Below are 22754 nucleotides of genomic sequence, written 5' to 3'. Positions count from 1 at the left end.
GTGATAAATAATAAAATTATTATTAAATATTCATGATGTACGATAGTAAATGAAGAAATTATAATTTATCCTAATGATATTATAAAAAGTTTAAATATAAAAAATATATTGACATAAATAAAATGAATCCAGGTATTTTAAACTAATTTGAATGTGGATTATAAAATAATTTTATTTTTGCAGATTCTAAGGAAAACAACAAAGATTCCATAGATGATTACATAGAAACGTTGGTAGAATCAAAGCCGGTGGTATTCAGCAACTCGGAAATATGTTATAATGACAATGAAAGACATTTAGAAGAATTTTACCATATTTTAAAGAAAAATAAAGAAAAAAATGAAAATGATTCCACTTTATATGCTAAAGAAAGCCAACATGAACTAAATATCGCAAAAACAATAAAACCTTCACTGACACAGAATGATATAAGTGTAAAAGATTACGTAAAGAACATATACATACCAGATGAAGAGGTGGAGTCTATGAGTCTAGAAGAATGCGTGAATTTCAAGAAAAGATTCAACATCGAGACGTTTGGAACGAGAGTTCCAAAGCCCATTTCCTCATTTATCCACTTATCGAAGAGTATACCAACAACTATTCTGAACCGCATAGAAAAAATGGGATTTTACGAGCCGACGCCCGTACAGAGTCAAGTAATACCGTGTATTTTGCAGGGAAGGAACACAATAATATTATCTGAAACGGGAAGCGGAAAGACCATATCATACTTAATACCAATAGTGGTAAAAGTACTTGATTTAATTAAGCAGTGGAAGTCAGTTTCAGGTAAAAAGAATGTGTACGCACTGATTCTCACACTCACCAGGGAACTATGTAACCAGGTTTATAGCTTGCTGCAGAAGCTCTGCAAGGGAATTAATTTAAGAATAACACTAATCACAGCGGGAGTTGATAAGACTGAAATGTTCAGATCAGTGTACAACGGATGTGAAATCGCAATTTGCACTCCTCAAAGACTAGTTGATATGATTTCATCCAAGGGAATTAATTTGTCAGAATCTAAGTTTTTCGTACTTGATGAAGCCGATAAGATGTTTACAAAGGAGTACGAATCTAAGGTAATAAGTATACTAAATTTACTGAGAGACGATACCCTCATGGTGTTAGTTTCGGCATCAACAACTGATGAGATATACAAGAAGATAAAGTCTCTAGTAAGAAACACAATAACAGTGAAAGTAGGCTTGTCAGACGTAATTAACCTTGAGAACATACAACTTAAATTTCTAACATTCTTCTCACATAACTTTTTGGCTCAGAAAAACACCTGGCTGGAAGATAATCTACCGGCACTTGAGTCACAATCGCAGGTAATAATTTTCTGTAACTCAAGAGAAACAGTTGAACAGCTGTATTCATTCCTCTACTCAGCTTACAAGTCCTGCTGTAAACTTTATGGAGATATGCTACCGACAGAACGACATGGGACAATTTCGTTCTTCAAGAAGGGTAATTACCGAACACTCATTGCAACGGATTTGGTTTGCAGAGGATTAGATATACCAGCAGTTGGAGTGGTGATAAACTACGATACCCCGAGACATTTTCATACATTTCTACATAGAGTTGGAAGGTGCGCAAGAGGGAGTTCCAAGGGAACGAGTTACACATTTTTCACAAAAAATGATAATAAGATGGCAGCATATATATTAAATTACCTAGAAAATGAAAGTAAAAAGTCGAAAATCAAGATAAACACTACAGAAGATCCTAATTCCACTGGCTACATAACAATCCCTGAACATTTGAAGGCCTTGGCAATGACATTTGGACCATACAAAAGATCTAAACAGCTGGGAATGGACTTCATAGAATACATGTCAAAGGGCACGTTGTTGAAACAGAATAGTAATCGGGGCAAGCGGCCTTTAGAAGTGAATAAAACGAGTGCATTTGTCACTAGTAAGTTTAGTAAAACATCAACACATGATTTCACAATCATCGGATATAGCGAAGAAGAGAACATAGGGAAAGAATACACAGCAAATGATGAAATATCAAGCTCAGATGAAGAATAATTATTTTTTTTAATTTACAGTTAATTTATTATATTTATAGTGTTGGTAATGTCGTGTATTCTACAAAAATAAATGCGATAATACGATATGCAATTCTAGATGAAACTTATTAAAATAATTATTTGTATTTTTTATAAAAGATTTTATATTGTAAATTAAAATGTGTTTCGTGATTAAACTGGCTTTTAAAAGGTACAAGTTTACTGGCTTGTGATCATGAAATTTTACGTTTTAAACCTTTTCAAATTTGTAAAACTAGAGTTCAAAGGGCTGTCCAACTACTACGACCTTGACGATGACAATAATAACCTAAATAAGTCAAATTCTACGGATGCCACTAACAATATCCAAAATTTCTCGAGCAGTGAAATCCATAACACTGAATTTATCAACAGCAAAGATTTTGAGAAGAATAAAAATGTCCTAGAATCCTTAAATTCCGACACATTTTGTAAAAAATGTCAAAATAAAATAGAATCAAGTGATAAACCGCCCTGTAAAGATTACAACGAGTCCTTGAATTCACCTAATGGAACAAATAACACAGATAAATTTGGCTATAACTTTGTACTAGATTCAATTCCTAAGGTATTTCCCCTTTATACGTTTATATAAATATGTTTAGAATCTTCTACTGCACATGGCAAGACTCCCCAAATTTTTCGAAAAGTTAATTTTCCATTCCGTTGGCATTTGTCTTGACTCTGTTTTATTTGAACTAACATTCATGCCAATTCAGGTAATATAATAAATATTATGATACTTTTCAGGCCGTAACTACTGTATCATATCTTATTACTAGGTTTTTATTATACGTTTTTAAAGAATTAAAGTATATGTTTCGCAATGATTTCTTAAACCTCTTCAACAATCATAAAGGTTATAACTTGTTAGATTTTCATAAACTACTCTACTATTTCTGCATTCTTTATTTATAATAAATAATTGAGTATAGATAAGGAACTTAATAGTGGTAGAAGTGATAAATCAAGTGAGAATTTTGATGAGCCGAGAAACATAACATTGACAGAGGTGTGTGGATGCGTGAGGTTTCTAGTGCTGTTGGCGACAGTTTATATCTTTTCATTTATAGATACATCAAAGGTGTACCATAATATAAAGGCGCAACCAATAATGAAATTATACGTGCTCTTTAACATGCTAGAAATTTGTGAAAGGCTTTGCAGATCATTCAACAGAGATATAATGGACAGTCTCGTTAAAACTACAATTAACATATTTATAATTCAGTTCAATAACACTAATGTGTCAAGTGCCAGAGTAAATTTTCAGAAACCTGATTCTCAAAAGTGTCAATTAGGCAATAACGGAAACAAAAGTTTTTTAAATTCACACACCAATAACACACAGAATCATCCTAATAAGTCTGTAAACAGGAGATCATCATTAGACTCTGAAGGATTTGTTCCTGGAAATAAAACAGAATCGCTGTTGAGCAGTTGTAGAAACCACGTGGATGGGTTCAATATATATTATAAATTTGTATTTCTGTACTGTTTTGTAGTCTTAACAATAACTTTTCACGCGTTTATACACTTGGTGAGGGTGCTGATTCTGAACATAGCAATTAATTCGCCAGAGTACACTATGTTCTTGGTCTTAATAACGAACAACTTCGGTGAAATCAAGTCCTCAGTGTTCAAAAAACACACTCAGCTTTCACTATTCATAATATTCGCATCAGATGCTGTTGAAAGATGTCATTTAGTTTTAGACGGATTACTAGTGTTCTTCAAAATGTCGACATCCAGAAGGTTGTACTATTAAATAAACAACAATTTCACTTAATTATACCCATTATTAGTTAATTTCACCAACATCTTAGTATCTATAGTATGTATAACACGTGTAGGAATTTGAATTCGTACATTTCAGTTTTCAGCTGGCTTTTTCTAGTGTATGGCATTGAGGTCTTAATTGACCTCGTAAAGCACTCATACCTGATTAAGTTCAATAAACTACTTTCAGAAACGTTTGAAAAATACGATTCCGTCCTAATCGCAGATAGACTGCTATCAAGATCACTGTATAACCTAAGGAGTCTGACATTTTATAAATTAAAAGTACCCTGTAAGTGCTCATTCTCATTCTCACACATCTCTTCAAGGTAATTTACATGGTAAATGCTCCTTTAATTGATTAATCAAGTTTAGTGTTATCATGATTTAAAATAATGTAGGCGGTTGGGGTTCATATCATCGCCAATTGTGACTTTGATAATATCCACAATACCTAAAATGGGATTTCACATTTCACCGAAGATCCTGATCATCTCTGCCTTTTCGTGGCTCTCACTGTTTTTCGTTAAAATCACAACATCGATTCTTCTTACCGGTTATTGCATCAAGAAGAAGGACCAGATTTATTCCCTGGACCCAGAACTGTATAAAATCGGGGCCTTGTAATCTCATCTTTCTAGTATTCGTTAGTATTCTCATTAAATACTCTAGTCTATTAAATATAGAAGTGAGAAGAGTATAAAAGTAGCAGCAAATTAATTGTTAGAGTGAATCATATTGAGGATTTTTGGAACATTGGAGAGTGAGCACCTGATGGAAAGCTGGTGAGTTGGGTTCTTGGCGTTCAAATCAAGCTCAGAAACGAGTTTCGAGAGCTCAAACCTGACGTGAGCATAAAGCTTGTAAATAAAGGCGTCGAATGATCTTGAAACCTTGGCATAGTAGATGAACGAGTTGGTATTCTTTTTAGTCCCTAGCTTGGAATGCAGGAGGAATGACGGGTCACGATGTTCAAAATCAACGGCTGTGAAGAATGGGACTCTTTTATCAAAAAAGTCATTTGCAAAGAAAGAAGCGAATTGGTACTTTAAGGCAAACGAGCTTTTTTTGTCCTTTGAGTAACACACTTGGTAGTGGCTTTTTAAATCATTGTTTGAGATAATCACGCTTTTAATTATTGACTTATGAACGCCTTCACTTCTGATAACTTTACAAATGTTTTTATCCAAGAGACCAAAAAATTGATTAATTTCCTGAGGAGTCAGTTCTTTTAAGGATTCGAATGTTATTGGAAGAACGTTGTTTTCTCGGGTCAACTTGATCTTGTTAGACTTGAAGTAGGCCTGAAACTCGTCAGATTTAGTCTTTTGAGTCCCGGGCTGAGGTTTATTCTTTGGCGAGCTTAGTTGCAACTTAATTTTGGGTGACTCAGGTTTATCCAACACGCCATCTTGTGACTTATTCAAATCTTTATTAACTTTATGTGAATCTTGATTCGGTTTTTCGTTGGAGGAATCGAGTTGGTCAGTATAACAATTAGCAGAATCTGATTGTGAGTTATTTGGGGTTTCAGACGGAGATTTATCTGAATCCGACTGTGTTGAAAATGACTGCGATGAAAGCGACTTCGATAAAGATTTGCGATATGATGTGCTGAGTAGAACTGGGAACTCGATATTTGATTCGCCGAGAGAGTTGAAATAATCAAGGACTTGTTTATAAACATTAGGTGTAAGTAGATAGTTAAACTCGACAAATTTATCTAAATTTGTTAAGTTGAATGACCCTGTAATTGTAATTCTTGGCATTAAACTATCCATATTTTTACTCATTGAGCTCTTGGAAATATCCTTAAGGATAACATCAACCGCGTTAAAATAGTTTTGGATTCCGTTGGTATCCGGTTCCTGTAATTGTTCCTCAGAAATTTGCGGTGGTGTTAAAAAATACCCATATGTTTGTGAGTTCATAATTACTGGTGGCATTTCGCCTGTAAACTTCATCCTTTTACGAATTAAATCAGCTTCTGACTCAGGATCAGTAATTTGTGCGGTTTCCAATTTAGTTTTCTCAGTTTGTTGTGTCTCTGAAATAGGTTTAGCCATTATTGGTATTTGTATAGGCTGTTTGGGTATTAAAGAAGCATTCGGTGTAGGCTTGTCAATTTGATTCATTTGTACTGGCGGTTTATCCATTATGGGAGATTTAGGAATGGAATAGGTGCCATAATGATAATTCTGATTAATCATTTGAGGGCGTTGTGGCACTTGTGGGTGACGTTTAGGTTGTTGTTCCAATTGTCCATGAAGTTGAGCGCCTCTAACAGGTTGAGGTTGAACCATTTGAGTTTGAGGGTGTTGACGTGGTTGAATAGGAGGGATAAATTTAGTTTCGTAATGCATCTGTGACATTACTGGGCTGACATTAGGCCTGTATTGCATAGGAATGTTAGATGAAACTGGGTATGGGCCAGATTTATACATTAACTGAGCTTGAGGTGGGACATTTTGAGGCACATTAGGTTGATACATGTATCCGAAGTTAGGTTGAGTCATTCTATTATTAAAACTCTGTTGGTTCATTTGTTCTTGAGTAAATTTATAAGGGTTATAAGGAGGATATTGTGTTGGAACTTGATATTGAATATTTGGGATGTTACCTTGAAGATGATAACCTCCCATATTGTTTTGATAAATCTGCATATTATTTTGGTAAAATTGAGGAATGTAATTTTGGGATTTGGACATAGCTTGATTCTTTGCGGAATTCCCGCTACCTGGAGGCCGTCCTCTTTTGGAAGGCTTTGGTGCAAATTCACTTTCAATATCATCATATTTATTTAAAATTGCTTCGAAACTAGTTTTTGACTTCGGTCTCGTATTATATCTCTTATTTGGTGAATCAGACGATTCATGATCACCCATTGTTATATAAATAAGTAAATTATAGAAGAACAAATTTCACAAAAATTAAAATTGATGAAATAAGCATATCAAAAGAAAATTAAATTAAAACGTAGATAATGTTAGAATTTAATGAAAAATATATAATGAATGAATAAAATTAAGATGTGTTGAGAACAAAATCATCATGAATTAATGATGATAAGGTGTTGTTAAATTTCAATATTTTGAATTTGTATTCTAGCTTTGAATTTAGTATGTTAGATGAAAAATCAACTGGGCAAAGTGCAGGAAATTGGTTTGAAATAATTAACTGTAACTTTGTCAAACAACTAAATTTATTTGTTAAAATTAAAAATAAACTTACTCATTATTGGTTTCAATTATGAAAGAATTATTTACATTGTCAAATTGTACTACTTTGAAAGGAAATCCGACATAACCAAGGATTCCATATTGTAAAATAATGTTGGACTTAAAGTATGCCTCGATATCAGACTGCTCAATATTTAAATTATTTAACGTTTCAGATTGTTCCGTTAAATTTGAATATCTATAAAGGAAATGTGTTTAATAAGAATAAAAAAGATTATTAAATAATTTAAAATAAAAACAAACATGGAGACTAAAATATATAATCTCTGGAGTTTAAATTTGATATTTGAATGTTTTACGTCAACATCAGAAATCATTCTCAACACATTTATTAATCATTGAACATATGCGATTATATTTTGAATCAGAAATTTTTACTGTAAAACCAAACATTATCAACTAAGAAATGTACTAAATAATAAATAATAATTTGTAGTGTGATAGGATTTAAATATCATTTTTACATTAATTTCGATAACCTTCTCCCCCATTAGAACGGTCAAATAAATCTTAATCATTTTATATAAAAGTAGTCTGATTTATTAGATTCTTAATAATGGTAATCTTTTTACATAATATAGAACCTTTATATTCATTTATAATAATATAAGTAGTTATTGACAATTTCAAATTATACACGATTGTAAACTGACAAATAAAATGAACTATTATTTATTAATATATAATTTTACCCATTATTGTACTAATATTTTTCATAGGGATCCGTTAGGACTTTGACCCTTAAGAAACATTTAGGCAAGAAGATGAAACAAAACAGACCGATACCACATTGGTTTAGGCTAAAGACAGGAAACAAAATAAGGTATTTTCAGATAATAATATAAAAATTATTATACATATTTTTATAGGTATAATGCGAAAAGAAGGTACTGGCGTAGGACTAAACTGAAGGTCTAATTTTAATAATCATATTAAAATCAATTCTTATCATATTAATTTTCTTGTTTACAATTTTATATTAATTAACATTAATTATAATTTTATATTTTTATGTTTATATTGAGTTATTGTTATTTTTCGTCATACACCATCATCTCATGTTCATTATATATTATTTTAAAATGACTTTTCTCAGATTTTATTCAAAATTTATAAAGGTAATACCTTATTAGATATAAAACACTTTTTAGAACACTTCTGGAACTTTATCTCCCAGATTTCATTTTAATCGTAATATGTCAACAAACGTCGAGGTAAACACATTTTATATTATAAATAATATTAGAAATTCCATAACGCCAGTCCAAGACTACCACTTTTATACTATAAAGCATCTAAGCGCGCAATGGAATCTATCAATCACAGAGTTTTCTATGCAAATTGGATTTTTGTTTTTGCGGCGTACGACCTATTCACAACTTTTGTAGACTTTTAATTTTTCAACTTAAGCATATATGTATACAAGTAATGTGCTAGTTAGTAGAATTAATTAGTTGTGAATTAACTATATTAAATGTGGAACAGAATATCATTTACTTTCTCCATAGCTTATACATTGAGAATATACAGAATCCTGATGTATAGGTTAATTTAAATGGAGAAATACCTGTCATAATAGCGAAAATTGTACCAAACATAGCCTCTATAGAGATTAATAAAGAATAAAATTAATACCTTCCGATAATAAAACATAAAGTAAACTCTTAAGAGAAAGTGCCATTTGGTTCCTGGGATCCTAAATACTCAGTTAGATAGTAAATTGAAGTACCATCCTAAGAATGAGCTCCAAATACTTCCTGGCCTTACGATATCTTTTACGCTTAATATAACACAAAGCAAGTTGGTACATACAATTAACGCTATAAATTAATTTCAAATCAAATAATCAAAAATAATGTATATATAAGTATAAATAAATGAAAAAAGCACCTTTGATACTGAATTCGAATCAATTCATCGAAAAGATCAATCGCAGTATCAAGATCCGATGATTTGGGAGAACACATGAGCATACAGGCGTATTCATATTGAACACGAGCGGAAGGATTGTTGTTTTTCAAATGCTAAAATTGAATATTTTGTTATTAAATAAAAAATTATAATAGGTAAGAAATCAAAAAATAAAATATAGCAATTTGTATATTAATAAATGATTAATAAATGTGATTATATAAAATAACTAAATATATAAATCAACTGACATATTCATATTCTTGCCTAAGTCTCGAAATTTCATGGTAAATATCCTCAAGTTCAGACATAATAGTGAAATTTGAGAATTAAAAGTGATATTATTTATAGTTAAATAAATAATTTAGAATGATCGAATTAACTAGTAAAATTAAAGTAAAATTACAACAATGTGTATAGATAATAGTACATATGTGGGATAAGTTTGTGAGAAGATGTTGATGTTACATACAATTTTTAAATTATGGAACGTTTATATTTAAATAACCATAATGCTATTTTTAACGTACAAATATATTAGATTTATCTTCTTCATATTCACATTTAGTAATTTTAATTTAACTGTATCAATTAACATTAAAAAAAATAAAACGCTCCGTAGTAATATTGGAATATTAAATAACAGACTTTTATTTATTAGAACTCCCAGAAACAGGTTTTTGACAGCTGGATTCCTTAACCCATTCCTTTATAAATCTTCTTTTGATGTTGATTCCATCAACGGCTTGGAATCTTTAAACGATTTTTCCAAAACAAAGGCTAAAAATAATAATTTTGGATATGAAAGCGATTTTGTAGATTACTATAAGATTCTCTCACTTGACAAATCATGTTCTCATGACGATATTGTTGATAAATATAATAACATAAATGAGTCTTTGAACACACTTCCAAGTGTTGATCCTAAACTTAGGTCGGATGTGGATTTGGCATATAAAGTTCTTTCTGATGAAAGTAGTAGAAAGGATTATGATAAGTTATATGATGACTATAATCAGAGAACTACTGCTTACTACGTCGATTCAAAATTTGATGATGAAACAGATCATTACGACGATGACACATCGGATGAAATTGAAATTTCCATCATAAATGATGACGATTCACCTGAGTTATCACTAGGTTAGTGTTAATATAGTTTTTAAATAGACTATTTATATCATTATATACATGATTTAGGCTTGGGTAATAACATATTTGGCAACTTTTTCTCAAATCTTTTTGGATTAAGTAAGCCTACTGTTAAGAGAACGAAGCAGAGTAAAGTGAGAACGAATTCAAGGCTTGACTTAACGTGTGAAGCTGATGTTGATTTAAAAACACTTTTAATGGGAGGAAATGTTACAATACCAGTACATAAATGGGAAAATTGCAATTTTTGTAATTATAATGACGATTCTATGAATGAATTCATAGACCAATGTAATGTTTGTAAAGGACAAGGAATGGAAACTAAAGTAAGAATTACACAGTATATTAGTTTTAACAGCATTACATTTTGTTTAGGAGAAGAGAACCAAGAACGGATTTTTTAGAAGTTCAAGAACATGCACAAAGTGTAGAGGAACAGGATATCAAAGATTAAAGGACTGCAATAAATGTGATAATACTGGAAGAGTTCTCAAAGATTCTACGGTTAAAGTATACTTTACCATATATTTCATTAAATATTATTATCAAACATAATCAAATATTGTTAAATAGGTGAATGTGCCTGTTAATTCAAAATCGGGATCAACAATAAAGATTAGGGGAAAAGGACATTCAGGTGGTTTTCACCTAAGGGACGGTGACCTGTAAGTAGTAAATTACTCAAAATTTTCATAGGTATGTTAAATTGAACGTGAAAAGCACCAATGAAGAATATATTCATGGTAATAGAATTGTTACTGTTTGTAATATTCCATACACAAAAGCTATTCTGGGAGGGAAGGTAATGATACATACACACTAAATTACTAGATGTTAATATTCGTATGTAAGATAATGCCTGAATAAATGGTTAGATTAAAGTAAGAACGTTTAGCGGAGAACATGAGATAGAAGTACCATCATGTTCACAGCAAGGTGATGAGATTAAAGTAGGGAAATATAATAACATGGATCACTATATCAAGCTTAATGTGCAACTACCAAAAACTTTGTCGAAAGATCAAAAGGATTTACTGGGTAAAATTGATGAAAACTAAATTTAATGTGTCGATTTATGTTATTCAAATATTAAATAATTTTCAAATTTAAATTTTATTTGAATGTGTAGCATCTGTATTGGTTATGTAGTTTAATTATTCACATTTATTCACTAAATTGTTTTAAATGAGTAATATTATGATTTTTAATTTAAAATTTGACAAAAAGGGTTAAATTGATGATAATAAGAGATGTATTCACAGGATTCATTCCTAAGGGTTTTGAGGCGCAGGAAGAAGCAATTTTCTCTAGATTCATGCCCATATATCTCAGATTCCTCTATCAGTATGTTTTAATAAAGTGTATTATTTCATATTCATATTTATTCTTATTAAAATATTTTTGTTTAGGAAATTATAGTATGAATAATATTCTCTCGATTTCAGGCCCCTCGAGATCAGGCAAATCTCTTCTAATTTCGGTAAATTTATTATCAAATATTCTTTTTAGCACATAATCTCGGATTTACTCACTACGGAGGGTCTTCTGGGTAAAATAGTACTCATAGTTACTGACAACACATTCGATTTTGAGATACTAACCAATAAAATTGAAAACATAGTATGTGTGATTTTATATACGTCTAATGATAGGTTAACATTGAGGAAAAGAAAACGGCCGAATCATATTTATCGTAAGTTTCATTATTTACACACTCATTATTAACAAATAGAAACTTTTTATACTTACCTGTGAAGAACCTATATGAATTTAACTTGGTGTTACGATCATTGCACTATTCTCTGAATTTTGGAGAGTTGAAAATACACTCATTGGTTATAGACTCGATACTCGCGTTACATAACTGGATTGATAATTTTACCCCTAACCAACTGGGTTTTAGAAAATCCGACCTTCATTTTAAGAAAATCATAAGACTGTGTAAAATCCATGCAATATTTCTAATATATACAGACTCGTTAAATTCTGAACAAAAAAATAAAATCTTCTACGCAAAAATTATAGATGACTACGACAATTGTCTTAAGCTGACTGACAAGAAAGAAATCTCCACACCGGAATCAAAAACCCCTACTGAAACACGAGACGATTTTGATTTATCAGATCAAAATGTATATAACGATCTCATAATTTCACTAGGCGCCACTGATTCAGACGATTATAATCTTGGATACTCTTCATCACCGAAGTCCCTTGACTATAATTTACCCTCTGACTATGATAGATATAACGATCTTGAAATAGTTGAAGGAAATATCAAGGAAGATTTAGCAATATTTGACATTGATGATCGTGGACTTGCTATTAAATGTATAATACCTGAGAGTTGGATTGGAGAGTCTGATGAAGAACATATGAAGGATATGGTATCGTTGGTAATGACCACGTCAAGGAATCTTGGAAAAAATTATATATCTATTATTTCCAAGGATTATAGGAATGAATCTACTTTTAACGACAAAGATGAAGAGAATAAGGTAAGATCTTTATCACCGTAATTCGTTTCAGATCAAGCAAGTTACTCGAATTACAAGCTTCATTTTCAGAGAAGTCATACAATCTGTCAAATTTACACCACATCTGAGTATTCAAAACGGGGGATACAAATCAAATCCTAATCCTAACGGCTCCAATAAAGGTATCAGCGACTGTCCTGACACGTCTCAATCTAAAGTGGAAAGTGATGAAAATGTTGAAATCTTACATAAATTAGAAATAGTTCCATATAATATAAATGAAAAGAATTTAAAAGAGAAGCCGATAAGAGATTTTGGGGTTGATTTAGGTACTAAAATAATAAATGACCACAATTTAAAGGTTTATAGAATTGATTCAAGAATTAAATTAACAGAATGTAGTTACAAATTATTAAACGTGTAAAAATTAGTAATATTATCAAATGTTAAAGACAATGATAAGATGGAAGAGAGTGAATAATAAATGTGTAGCATAAATAATATAATATAGGTTTAAAAATCTACGTCAGTAATATTTATAAACAAAAAAATAATTTTAATTTAATTCTAAATTATATGTTTAAACCTGGAAAAAATCATGTAATGTATTTAAAGCCATATATGAGTGTGGCATGATGCAATTTTAATAATATCAAAATATGTTTTCCACTTACGCCATGGATATTATTTTATATATAAAAATAATGTTAAATTTTTATCAATTTTAAAGATTTTTATATAATTTCTCTATTTCTGTAAAATAGATCATAAATAAGTAATAATGGAGTTAAATGACTTATCAGAAAGCCAGAAGGAGCTATTACACCCGCTTCTTAGGCTTAAAACAGACGTTTCATTGGATTCATTGGTGGTTTTGAGGGATGTTTTCCAAGATCTGTCCGAATCCTATAGTACATTCGCAGCTTCAATAAAGGACACAGAACAAAAATTACTAACATGTTATAATATAGCCTCTTCTGGTAGTTTAACGCCACAAGCTTCCGAAGCATTGCTGATGGTTAGAGGAAATACACCTAATTTATCAAACGTTATACTATCGGCAACTGCAGAACAAACTGGTTCGTTTTAAAATCATCTAATTACTTTTAGGAGTATTGACAGTGATGCGGAGCATGTTGAGCTTCTTGAACCACGTTTATGAGGAAGCTAACCAGTTTTCAGCCTCCTTGGATAAGTCAGTAGTGGTGCCCCTAACATCATTTTCAAACGAATATCTGAAGACGTTTGGCAAGGATGAAAACAGAGCGTTTCGACAAGATATTTCAGGCTTCATCCCAAAGCTTAAGGAGTTTAAAAACTCGCCTAATTACTCCCATAGTAATATACGTAAATACGTTGATGTAGTACTCAAATCACATAAGGAGCTCCAGGATTGTTTAGCATACGAGTCACAACTCGCACAGTACCTGGCCTCAGACGACCAGGTTGATACCAAGCTAATTTCAAAAGCGAAAAATAGGACAGTGAGAGCTAAGGTTGCACTTGGAAATAATATACAAAACTTGTTTACAAACGCACCTGAGCTCAGGGAAATTGTAGATTTCAAAAACGCAGATGTGGATGTACTCTCACAAATCAGTAAGGTTTCCAAAAAGCAAGCGGATGTTGTGTCACAGTTGTCGAGAGTTAACGATAAAACTAATAATTCAACTACAGGTATTATTTTTATTTTTTATAAATATTTAATAAATAATTAATAAAGCTGAGATATATTCCACATAGGGGAAAGTCCATCCGAGTACCATTCTAATTTCTGTACTTTGGAGAGGAAGAGGTTGGATCTATTCTCTACCTGTTTTCAGCACTGGATGGACAAACACGCTAAATACAAAAAGGGAGTGTACTCACAGTTGGAAGTGATGTGGAATGAAGTGGTGAAGTTCTCACCAAACAACGATTTTAAAAGGTTTGAATCATGCCTCTCGGGACAAACAGTTGAATCTGAGCCAGTACACTCAAGGTCCGTTCCAACGGATGACCCATACGAAGGATTATGGATTCCACCGACCCCAGGTCCAATAGATTCTGAAACTCAAGCACCAGCAGAAAACACACCCATGAGTTCAGAACGTGCTAAAGAAGATCAAATGACCAGCACTGTTGTAGAAAGTTATGAATCAGGAAATGTATCTGACGAAGAATTCGATACAGCTTTAGATAACACGAGTTATAGCTCCCCAAGCGCCAACAATATTTATGATACCAGTTATTCCAGCGGAAACCGTCTAGAAAATGATCAAAAAAACGCTAAAGATACATATAATTTATATAAGATTACAGGGAATGAGTTTGATCAACGCAGTGATTCAAAATATACACCAACAGAAATTTCAAAGGGGAATGAATCTGACATCATGGAATTAACCACCACAACGCTCCTAAATGTTACAGTTCCAATACACACAAAATCACCATCGCACTTAAACGACTCACCAAACAGGGTTAATGTTGGGGATACGGATAGAAACAATGGTAAATTGGTTAATGCTGATGAAACTAAGGACCCTGAACCTAGGCAGAATATGAAGCTGCTTAGATTAGAGTCAAATTATCTCGATTCTGATGAGTATGGTAGTTTTATCGACCACGTGGAACGAAACAGTGTTGCAGCTCATAAAGAATCTAAAACCGAAGTACTTGAATCACAAGTTGAAGAGAATCAAGGTGATAAGGAAGAAGAACCAGCTGAAGAAGTTGGGCAACAACAGTATAGAAATGAAGATAGTAAACCCACTGATGAGGGATTTGATTCACCCAAAACAGAAAATAAGGAAGAAAAGTTTAAACATATAAATCCAGGAGTAATAGGAGATCCTAAACGTATATTGAGAATAACACGACGTAGATTAGATGAACATATGTTGTCCCTGTTTAATAAATGCAGAGAAAGAAGGCTGGAGTCACAATTTGATTGGCTAAGTGATGATATAAGTGACATAGTAAAATTGGTGGAAGACTACAATTCGTACCCGATTATCGATTATGACAAACTTTCGAAAAAAATTAAAAAGTCAGATTCACCTAAATCCGTTAAAAGTCCCAGGTCGGAAGATGGATTCGTTGAGTTGTCAGATAGAGCTGTCCTACGAACGTTACCATATTCACTATACGATAATTATATGAACGAAGACCAATGGACAATATTTTCCCTTGAAATGTTAATACTACTGCACCAGTACGTGTCTGCATTTATTAATCACCCATGCTTGAACAAAGAATCGGGAGAGTTGAGAGAGTATTTGTTAGCAAATTTAGGCCTGTTGGAGCAAGTCCTAATTAAACTGAGGAAGACCATAGAGACGTATAGGTTTAGGACGTCAGTGTCAGACTTTGAGTATGGCATCCTGGACGTAGTTTTGAAACCTAGAGACTCGTTCACAGCACACTCACCGGCCATTAAGTTGCATGTCATGGACACAAGATATAGAATTTTACTACTGATTGACTCATTTTCAAAGGGAGATATTGTCATCCATAGTGAAAAGTTATTTGTGATAAAGGAGTTTTACCAATGGATGTATAGACAACTCCATTTCGTACACATAACACTCCTGCAGAAGCTCTCGAGAGTGATATACCTAATACCAAACCACTGCACGGATTTGAAAGATAGATGGCTAAGGTGTATTAACTCAACAACACCACAAGAAGAGTTGTTACACGGCTTTAAATTTAAAGATATGCCACTAATTGATAAAATAGGAAATTCGATATTGAAGGAGTTATTGGGTTCATTAGGTATATTGAACACACTAAAACAGTATGCAGTAAGTAAAATGGATAAATCAAGGTCGGTTGATTCGCCAAGAACGGGTCTGCTTAATAATTTGGAACAAAGTAAGGACAATGGTAGTCAGATCAAGACTAAGTTGCTGGAACTCTTGAGGAAGTTGGTGCTGGTTGAGGATTTGGATGAGGAGTTTAAATCACATTTTAATTTGCCAGAAGATGAAACCCCAATGAAACAACTTAAACAAGAAGATTTCGCAATCAACCTGAGCTTCTACGACGATCATAACATTTCTATGCTCGCTGAAGTCAGAAGTAACAAAACTACGTGTTTCCAAAGATGCATGACATCAGCCAGTAAAACAATTCTTAACACCTCCCAGAACAACCCTAAATTATCTTATAAAGCAAGAAGGAAAGAGGAAATGAAGGCCATGAAGTCAGTAGAAGGAGATTTGAAGACGAATAATGAATGGAACAAGTACTTTAATCATCGAGTAGATGAAGTAGTGTTATCAAAGAGTTTTAGCATTGAGGAGCCGGTGGTGCTCTTAATCTGCAGTTATCTTCACAAGTACTTGAGCTGTGATGATATTGCAATGTCAGACTTCCCGCAGCGCTTTCAAATCATTCTATACCTTTCTTCCTTTATGCAGACTGGGATTTTGCCCAACTTTAACCTCCTCAAGCACACTGTTACGGACAATGAAAACAGCAACTTTAAAAACCAAATCCCTCTTATCTCACACGCAATCATGGCCGCTTCATCACTGTGGTTTTATAAAATTAATACACCGTCAGATCCAGATTCTCTGGAGGGAGTCACCTCTCCAGCAACAAGAGATCCCTCAGTAGAATACACTACACAAACCACCAATTTAGATGATGAATCCGAGATTTTCAAGAGGCTTAGACTATCAAGCACAGGAATAAAAGAACGGTTAAGAGCAATGGCGAGGTTGAAGTTTAAGATAACAGAAAGTGTTGCTAAGCAGTTGTATATACTGTTGCAGATGCCCACAAATGTGCACTATTTGCCAGTTGGATTGTCTGAACTGGATTCATATCTTCTTTTTGACATATTCAAATATAAAATAGGAGGAAACTTTACTCCAGAGGATTTGCTCCCCAACTACACGTTTCATGATAAAAGCTGCATTGAGCTCATTACTCTGTCCAGTATTAATGACCTCTCAAAGTCAGTACTAACACAGATGAAGACGATGGATTCAAATGACCCATACACTAAGGTCCACTTTATAATCTCGCAGTTGATTAATTATCAGTCCCCAACTCTCTTTGCAATTATATCAGGCAATGATGCTCCTAACATAATTAGTAGTGGAGCTAAGATTGGCCCATCATCGGCCAAATCAACCTACTCTGTAGTCGGATCGTCAAACTCTGTAAATAGAGGTTCAGTTGATGTAAAGTACAATTATGACTATTCCCTACTGACACCATCCTCAATAGAGAGGACCGTAATGACAATATTATCCCTGAGGTTGGCCTGTGTGAACTTTAAGAATGAGTTGTTCAAGTGCTTGTGTGAGTTCTCACGATTCGTAGAATCCGACGGACTCTTCTACGTCCTTTCAGTTTTCGTGATCCTGTTCAGAGCTCTCTACCCAAGGCTGTCAGATCATATTCCCAACCTTTCACTGTTTGAATCAGATGATGATACTGACAAGTCATGCTGCAATATGGTTAACATTTTCAGGTTAGATCCTTTTTCCCATAACAACTATATATATAAGTATATTTATGTTGATAGACACTTGGCATCATATAGCATCACTATAAATAGTGTTGATAAAATGTTGTAGATACATCGTGAATCAAAATTCAAAGATATTCGTTAATGAGTGCGTGGAACGTGTAAGGGAAACGAGTGATCCATCGCTGGACAATAACGGCTTGATTCCCCTGATTACCGAGGAGATGCTGCAGATGTTGAGGTACCAGTGCACAGTATCGAGTAATATCTGGAACGGCTTCCTCCATTTCGGAGAGTTCGCGTCTCTCCTCTCAAACTGCAGCATATTGCACTACAAAACACTGTATGAGAACCTTAAAATTAATAATGAGATGGTAATGCCGGAGTTCAGAAAGCTGATGGTGTTACAGCGAGAATTCGACTCTAGTTATATAGTGAGGGCACCCGTAAGTGACCCAGTCCAGCAGGAGCAGAGGCTATTGAACTGCATGTTCTTCTGCTACAAAAACTCTAACCATAGGGTGAGTGGATACGTCGAGTTCTTAAAACTCATAAAGGATAACCTGAGCAGGGCTCTAGAACACAAGTTCGTTTCAATGTCAGACATGGTAGATTCTTCTGTGGATAACGAGGAGTGGAAGAGAATTAGCAGTGCGAACATGTACACCCAAGGTGTAGTAAACTTGGTCACGGTGCTTAACGCATCTCTGAAGGCGTCGTTTCACCTCTCACCCCCAGTTGAATGGCTCATACTGCCGTTCACAAGCGCATGCGAAAACTCGCTCAGGTGTTACAATAAGGCGCTTCTGAAGTTCTACAAACTCAGTAATCTCTACAATATACATGCCAACATCATCGAAGGGATCCCATCAGGTATAACCTTTATACATTTAATATATACCACAAGATCAATTAAACCCCCATACTTTAGTATTTAATGATATATAGAAACTGGTAGTATTAATATTTTCAATATGTAATAGGACTTGGAGCTGGAGCTGAGGTGGGAGAAGATGAAAAGAAAACTAAGAAGACATTGTGGAAGAGGCTGAAGAACACAATTGGAGCCAAGTCACCTAAAAATTCCTCATTCTCAAGCATTGTTAGCCTGATTGATAAGTACAGTAACAACTTTAAATCGAAGTCCGTACTTGAGGACCTTACACGCATTGCAAACATGGATTACCTCTCAAATAACCTAATTAAGGTGCCTGAGGATATATTCGGATTCTACTATAACCAGATTAGGCAGAGGGACCCGGAGTATTCGTATGTGCATAACGCTATAGGAACTTCAGTGGTCTCGAATGTGGACCGGTTTTTCTTCATTGAGCCACACCAATTGCTTGAAATCCCACACTCAAAGTCACTGTCATCACTCATCTTCGCGTCACAGAGGATCCTTAAGCGTGAATCCAAGCAGCTGATCATGGACACCATCACGGTAGTTATGTGGAAAATGGTACTGGTGGATTTCAAACATCATATTTTCTATAACCTATACACGCCAGAAGTCAGTAACGGATACAGGATTCAAGATATTGTGGAAAAGTTCCCAGAGAGCATCTTCCTCTTCATTGATAAAATACCGCAGTATTATATCCAGTTCGCATACAACAACTTCTTTGACGCCTTTATCAAGACAATCTTCTACATAATAAAATATAAAAGCAGGGATAATAGGCTCCCGAAATCAGCAATAAAGATAATATACCATGATGTTGATTCGTTGACCAGGTTGGTGGAAAAGTACTCACATGATAATTTGGAGCTTTTGGAAACTGTTAAAAATTATATCAAATCACTTGTTAACTAGTTTTTTAATTTTGTCAATATTCCTTACTTTTACCAGTTAATACATGTTATGTGTATCATATGTATTATTGGGTGTAATGTATTGAATTTAGTGATTATTTTTAATTCCATATCATTTTTTTAATTTATATAAATAATCGTTATGGAAGTCTTGTTTACCCAGTATGAAGACTCTCCAATAATATACGATGAAGTTGGTGATCACCAGCCGCATGTAGACTTCGTTTCCAGGAAGACAAACGCACATTTAATCGTTTCAAATTTAATTAAATATGGAATTAGCTTACGAGTTTCTGAAGACATTTTACAGCATCTCTCTGACAAAATCATTTCAGTTTCTCCGACATTCTATTCAAGTAACAAATTCTATATTATTAATTAATTTATGATTTAATTTTGACTCATAAAAATTTAGTATTTTTCATTTGAATTTTTGATTATTTTTTAGTACAATTTGGTGAAGATGTGTATGTTGATTCCAGGGTATGGAATCACCTAGTGTTGAGCCTTTATAACACTAAATTATCGTCAATAGAGACTCAGGAAATCGATTCTATAATCAATGAGATTACAAATTCTGAATTGTACATCGCACAAAATAATTTTATTCAACTGATTAATAATAAATTCCCATACGTACTCGAGAATACTTTCGTGAATAAGTTCAATAATAACGGAGTTTATATATATAACGCATTTAAAGACGTTCCTAAAGTGTATTATTCTACAAAAAAGCAGGTATTTTACATATATTAATTCCGTTTATAGAAATTTCTTTCTTCATTCAATAGCGATGATTACGATAAGGAAACACATGCAGATCCAATCGACCAAATCTGTTCAGTACGCTATCAGCTATTACTGGAGGTTTGTAAGTATAAATAGTGGCTTATGGAGTTTATAATAACATTCTAGAGGTGCCGGGGATATAATTTTAATGAATGGATTGGGATTGAATCGCATTCTTATCTTATGGCAGTTAGCGTCGATTCAGTATCGTTCAGTTCTGAAGGTTATTTTTTAACTATTCTATTACGTGTTATTAGTATGATTAAGTTTTAAGTTATGTTTAGGTGTTCAATTGTTGATTGGGAACTTATCCAAGTCTAAATACGGTGATCTTTGTATTCAAGGCTCCTTAGTTGAGTTAAAAATTAAAATCGCACCTGAAGTATGATATACAATGATTTATAGAGTTATTTTATGAAATTTTATATATTATGGTTTTGTTATCAAGTTTTGAAAAATTAATTTTAGTCTAAAATAACTACTGGAATATACTGTTATGGGCAAGTTGTTATAATATACGGTGTGATGATACCCTTGGAGGTAATTTTAACTTATTATAAATATTAATCAGAATGTATTTGAAGTAAGAGGCTTGACACACCCTCCACTCACACGTAAAGATGATGTTTCTCACCTAAACCTGTTCGGTGGCAATCATAATCCAATGGAGCTGGTGTGTTTAAAAAATAATAACATTATTTAAATACTATAACGTGTAGGTAACCTTCAATGAATTACCGAATATTTTATCTATAAAGAATATGTCCTCTAATTGGCTTGTCATTACCGACCTACATCTGGACAATTCAGATAATATTAAACAAATTGAACGACTTTTCAATTGTATTTTAAATAATATAGAGTTAAATAGTTTTTAAATTAACTTCTTAGGATTACATTAATTTTAATATAGCGTTGATGGATAATTATTCAAAGCAACAGTTACCAGCCGGCTTCATATTTATGGGAAACTTCAACTCATCTGAGTATAACTTCGATCACTATCGCAACTGGACAGACACTTTTGAACTTAAGTCAAATACAAACTCGTACGAATCGTACTCATCAGGATTCGAGGCACTTTTCAAAGTACTCACTAAACCCAAATTCATAATGATCTTGGCAAGTACATTTTTACACATTGAACTTATTAAAATTTAAATTATATGACTTAACTTGTATTGTTCAGGCTGTTACATGGTTTTCGTTCCGGGGCCTAAGGACGCTACTTTGTGTAGACGTATGTCAATAAGTTTACCCAATTTGTACAGAACGAGTTCCAAGAAATCCACTCTTAAGTTTTGCTACCAACCGTTTCAAAGGTATTATTTCTTAGTTGTACACAAAACACGGTTATATATCATTTTATATAGCAGAAAACGGTTAAATTCTTTAAATATGTTGATGTTTGTAGAGAGGTTGGAAAGTTCTAGGCCTGAGTGTAAAGGACGTGTTATAATGGCCACTAACCCGTGTAGAATAAGGCATTGGGGCAGAAGGATGATCTTTTTCAGGCATGATATCCTGAGTCATCTTCTCCTCGACTCAATTATTACGACTTCAAATTATTCAGCCAACAGTAAAGACCTCTCAGATATGGTAATTTTTCAAATTCATTTTTATTATTGTAGTTGGTTGAGACAATAGTTGGTCAGAGTCATTTATTGCCTAATAAGCCTGGTCTATCAACTGTACTAAGTCATGATTCAAGTTTACTCCTACACCCTTTACCTGATCTGGTAAGTTCAAATTCCGTAATTAGCAATCGCATATAATTTTCAGTCATACAAATGTCGATTTAGATATGTTTGGGTGATTCTAGTTCGGATTCTTTTGTTAAAACTCATGGACTTAGCCGTAAATGTACAATAGTAAACTGTGGTATCTGAACAGTAGTGTTGACACATATTCAGGTACCAATATCGACGGTGTTAAAGACGTTATTTCATACGATTCAACCTCCAATACAATTAATGTCGTTACAATATATTAACATTAAAATAATTCATATAACTCGTTATGTGTTTAAAACTTTAGTTAAACATTTAATTCAAAAAATA

The 22754-nt window shown here is 33.2% G+C and overlaps 12 protein-coding genes across 12 annotated transcripts; 9 read left to right on the top strand and 3 right to left on the bottom strand.

Annotated features, from left to right (window-relative positions):
- Window positions 1–16: 16 nt before the first annotated feature.
- On the top strand, window positions 17–2084 carry Ddx42 (DEAD/DEAH box helicase family protein). The gene has a single exon (XM_061305352.1). The coding sequence runs from the start codon at window positions 486–488 to the stop codon at window positions 2043–2045; it is 1560 nt and encodes a 519-aa protein (XP_061161323.1). The 5' UTR covers window positions 17–485; the 3' UTR covers window positions 2046–2084.
- A 38-nt stretch (window positions 2085–2122) lies between these two features.
- Window positions 2123–4487, top strand: TpMuguga_02g00285 (Eukaryotic membrane family protein). The gene is made up of 6 exons (XM_759758.2): window positions 2123–2633; window positions 2671–2784; window positions 2816–2924; window positions 3001–3820; window positions 3919–4173; window positions 4246–4487. Exons 1-6 carry the CDS (start codon window positions 2262–2264, stop codon window positions 4469–4471), a joined length of 1896 nt encoding a protein of 631 aa, XP_764851.1. The 5' UTR covers window positions 2123–2261; the 3' UTR covers window positions 4472–4487.
- Window positions 4488–4560: 73 nt separating this feature from the next.
- Window positions 4561–6729, bottom strand: TpMuguga_02g00284 (uncharacterized protein; the record flags this gene model as incomplete). Its single annotated transcript, XM_759757.1, has 1 exon — window positions 4561–6729. The coding sequence occupies one exon, from the start codon at window positions 6727–6729 to the stop codon at window positions 4561–4563; it is 2169 nt and encodes a 722-aa protein (XP_764850.1).
- A 123-nt stretch (window positions 6730–6852) lies between these two features.
- TpMuguga_02g02445 (uncharacterized protein) lies at window positions 6853–7535 on the bottom strand. The gene is made up of 3 exons (XM_061305575.1): window positions 7327–7535; window positions 7076–7261; window positions 6853–7040 (listed from the first exon to the last, which is right to left on the bottom strand). Exons 1-3 carry the CDS (start codon window positions 7398–7400, stop codon window positions 6869–6871), a joined length of 432 nt encoding a protein of 143 aa, XP_061162119.1. The 5' UTR covers window positions 7401–7535; the 3' UTR covers window positions 6853–6868.
- Window positions 7468–8055, top strand: RPL39C (60S ribosomal protein L39-1). The gene is made up of 3 exons (XM_061305351.1): window positions 7468–7642; window positions 7803–7906; window positions 7953–8055. The coding sequence occupies exons 1-3, from the start codon at window positions 7640–7642 to the stop codon at window positions 7999–8001; spliced, it is 156 nt and encodes a 51-aa protein (XP_061162118.1). The 5' UTR covers window positions 7468–7639; the 3' UTR covers window positions 8002–8055.
- Window positions 8056–8097: 42 nt separating this feature from the next.
- Window positions 8098–8492, top strand: TpMuguga_02g02610 (putative integral membrane protein). Its single transcript, XM_061305595.1, has 3 exons — window positions 8098–8201; window positions 8235–8297; window positions 8330–8492. Exons 1-3 carry the CDS (start codon window positions 8142–8144, stop codon window positions 8477–8479), a joined length of 273 nt encoding a protein of 90 aa, XP_061162117.1. The 5' UTR covers window positions 8098–8141; the 3' UTR covers window positions 8480–8492.
- Window positions 8493–8514: 22 nt separating this feature from the next.
- Window positions 8515–9498, bottom strand: TpMuguga_02g00282 (Fis1 C-terminal tetratricopeptide repeat family protein). Its single transcript, XM_759755.2, has 6 exons — window positions 9246–9498; window positions 8974–9107; window positions 8813–8903; window positions 8719–8779; window positions 8651–8686; window positions 8515–8617 (listed from the first exon to the last, which is right to left on the bottom strand). Exons 1-6 carry the CDS (start codon window positions 9303–9305, stop codon window positions 8577–8579), a joined length of 423 nt encoding a protein of 140 aa, XP_764848.2. The 5' UTR covers window positions 9306–9498; the 3' UTR covers window positions 8515–8576.
- Window positions 9458–11227, top strand: dnaJ (DnaJ C terminal domain protein). The gene is made up of 6 exons (XM_061305350.1): window positions 9458–10137; window positions 10195–10472; window positions 10522–10656; window positions 10720–10811; window positions 10843–10948; window positions 11022–11227. The coding sequence occupies exons 1-6, from the start codon at window positions 9507–9509 to the stop codon at window positions 11202–11204; spliced, it is 1425 nt and encodes a 474-aa protein (XP_061161322.1). The 5' UTR covers window positions 9458–9506; the 3' UTR covers window positions 11205–11227.
- Window positions 11228–11244: 17 nt separating this feature from the next.
- Window positions 11245–13155, top strand: TpMuguga_02g00280 (uncharacterized protein). The gene is made up of 6 exons (XM_061305349.1): window positions 11245–11490; window positions 11556–11626; window positions 11656–11766; window positions 11799–11839; window positions 11879–12644; window positions 12676–13155. Exons 1-6 carry the CDS (start codon window positions 11397–11399, stop codon window positions 13045–13047), a joined length of 1455 nt encoding a protein of 484 aa, XP_061161321.1. The 5' UTR covers window positions 11245–11396; the 3' UTR covers window positions 13048–13155.
- Window positions 13156–13306: 151 nt separating this feature from the next.
- Window positions 13307–19932, top strand: TpMuguga_02g02535 (uncharacterized protein). Its single transcript, XM_759750.2, has 5 exons — window positions 13307–13702; window positions 13734–14300; window positions 14367–18093; window positions 18200–18963; window positions 19074–19932. The coding sequence occupies exons 1-5, from the start codon at window positions 13405–13407 to the stop codon at window positions 19904–19906; spliced, it is 6189 nt and encodes a 2062-aa protein (XP_764843.2). The 5' UTR covers window positions 13307–13404; the 3' UTR covers window positions 19907–19932.
- Window positions 19933–19988: 56 nt separating this feature from the next.
- Window positions 19989–20993, top strand: TpMuguga_02g02285 (uncharacterized protein; the record flags this gene model as incomplete). The annotated part of the gene is made up of 5 exons (XM_061305551.1): window positions 19989–20261; window positions 20354–20639; window positions 20674–20772; window positions 20821–20917; window positions 20979–20993. The coding sequence occupies exons 1-5, from the start codon at window positions 20048–20050 to the stop codon at window positions 20991–20993; spliced, it is 711 nt and encodes a 236-aa protein (XP_061162116.1). The 5' UTR covers window positions 19989–20047.
- A 226-nt stretch (window positions 20994–21219) lies between these two features.
- Window positions 21220–22687, top strand: Pole2 (DNA polymerase alpha/epsilon subunit B family protein; the record flags this gene model as incomplete). Its single annotated transcript, XM_061305553.1, has 10 exons — window positions 21220–21234; window positions 21266–21367; window positions 21414–21537; window positions 21608–21820; window positions 21884–21934; window positions 21966–22016; window positions 22109–22293; window positions 22326–22433; window positions 22497–22575; window positions 22608–22687. The coding sequence occupies 10 exons, from the start codon at window positions 21220–21222 to the stop codon at window positions 22685–22687; spliced, it is 1008 nt and encodes a 335-aa protein (XP_061162115.1).
- Between the last annotated feature and the right edge of the window lie 67 nt (window positions 22688–22754).

This window comes from Theileria parva, chromosome 2, assembly GCF_000165365.1.
Source record: "Theileria parva strain Muguga chromosome 2, complete sequence, whole genome shotgun sequence".
NCBI classification, from domain to species: Eukaryota; Apicomplexa; class Aconoidasida; order Piroplasmida; family Theileriidae; genus Theileria; species Theileria parva.
This window is presented reverse-complemented; position numbering and strand designations above follow the sequence as displayed.

Coding starts and splice junctions, on each gene's coding strand:
- TpMuguga_02g00282 (XM_759755.2), bottom strand. CDS start 9,305: ATGTCTGAACTTGAGGATATTTACCATGAAATTTCGAGACTTAGGCAA. Junction 9,108..9,245: donor TTAGGCAAGAATATGAATAT/GTCAGTTGATTT, acceptor ATTCAATTTTAG/CATTTGAAAAACAACAATCC. Junction 8,780..8,812: donor TGGAGCTCATTCTTAGGATG/GTACTTCAATTT, acceptor CTGAGTATTTAG/GATCCCAGGAACCAAATGGC.
- TpMuguga_02g00285 (XM_759758.2), top strand. CDS start 2,262: ATGAAATTTTACGTTTTAAACCTTTTCAAATTTGTAAAACTAGAGTTC. Junction 2,785..2,815: donor TAACATTCATGCCAATTCAG/GTAATATAATAA, acceptor GATACTTTTCAG/GCCGTAACTACTGTATCATA. Junction 2,925..3,000: donor CCTCTTCAACAATCATAAAG/GTTATAACTTGT, acceptor AATTGAGTATAG/ATAAGGAACTTAATAGTGGT.
- TpMuguga_02g02610 (XM_061305595.1), top strand. CDS start 8,142: ATGTTCATTATATATTATTTTAAAATGACTTTTCTCAGATTTTATTCA. Junction 8,202..8,234: donor TTTATTCAAAATTTATAAAG/GTAATACCTTAT, acceptor AACACTTTTTAG/AACACTTCTGGAACTTTATC. Junction 8,298..8,329: donor ATATGTCAACAAACGTCGAG/GTAAACACATTT, acceptor AAATAATATTAG/AAATTCCATAACGCCAGTCC.
- TpMuguga_02g00280 (XM_061305349.1), top strand. CDS start 11,397: ATGTATTCACAGGATTCATTCCTAAGGGTTTTGAGGCGCAGGAAGAAG. Junction 11,491..11,555: donor TATCTCAGATTCCTCTATCA/GTATGTTTTAAT, acceptor ATTTTTGTTTAG/GAAATTATAGTATGAATAAT. Junction 12,645..12,675: donor ACAAAGATGAAGAGAATAAG/GTAAGATCTTTA, acceptor AATTCGTTTCAG/ATCAAGCAAGTTACTCGAAT.
- Ddx42 (XM_061305352.1), top strand. CDS start 486: ATGAGTCTAGAAGAATGCGTGAATTTCAAGAAAAGATTCAACATCGAG.
- dnaJ (XM_061305350.1), top strand. CDS start 9,507: ATGCTATTTTTAACGTACAAATATATTAGATTTATCTTCTTCATATTC. Junction 10,657..10,719: donor TCAAAGATTCTACGGTTAAA/GTATACTTTACC, acceptor ATTGTTAAATAG/GTGAATGTGCCTGTTAATTC. Junction 10,812..10,842: donor CACCTAAGGGACGGTGACCT/GTAAGTAGTAAA, acceptor AAATTTTCATAG/GTATGTTAAATTGAACGTGA.
- TpMuguga_02g02445 (XM_061305575.1), bottom strand. CDS start 7,400: ATGATTTCTGATGTTGACGTAAAACATTCAAATATCAAATTTAAACTC. Junction 7,262..7,326: donor TTATATATTTTAGTCTCCAT/GTTTGTTTTTAT, acceptor TTTCCTTTATAG/ATATTCAAATTTAACGGAAC. Junction 7,041..7,075: donor ATAATTGAAACCAATAATGA/GTAAGTTTATTT, acceptor AAATAAATTTAG/TTGTTTGACAAAGTTACAGT.
- RPL39C (XM_061305351.1), top strand. Junction 7,907..7,952: donor AAGACAGGAAACAAAATAAG/GTATTTTCAGAT, acceptor ATATTTTTATAG/GTATAATGCGAAAAGAAGGT.
- TpMuguga_02g02535 (XM_759750.2), top strand. CDS start 13,405: ATGGAGTTAAATGACTTATCAGAAAGCCAGAAGGAGCTATTACACCCG. Junction 14,301..14,366: donor AACTAATAATTCAACTACAG/GTATTATTTTTA, acceptor TATTCCACATAG/GGGAAAGTCCATCCGAGTAC. Junction 18,964..19,073: donor CATCGAAGGGATCCCATCAG/GTATAACCTTTA, acceptor AATATGTAATAG/GACTTGGAGCTGGAGCTGAG.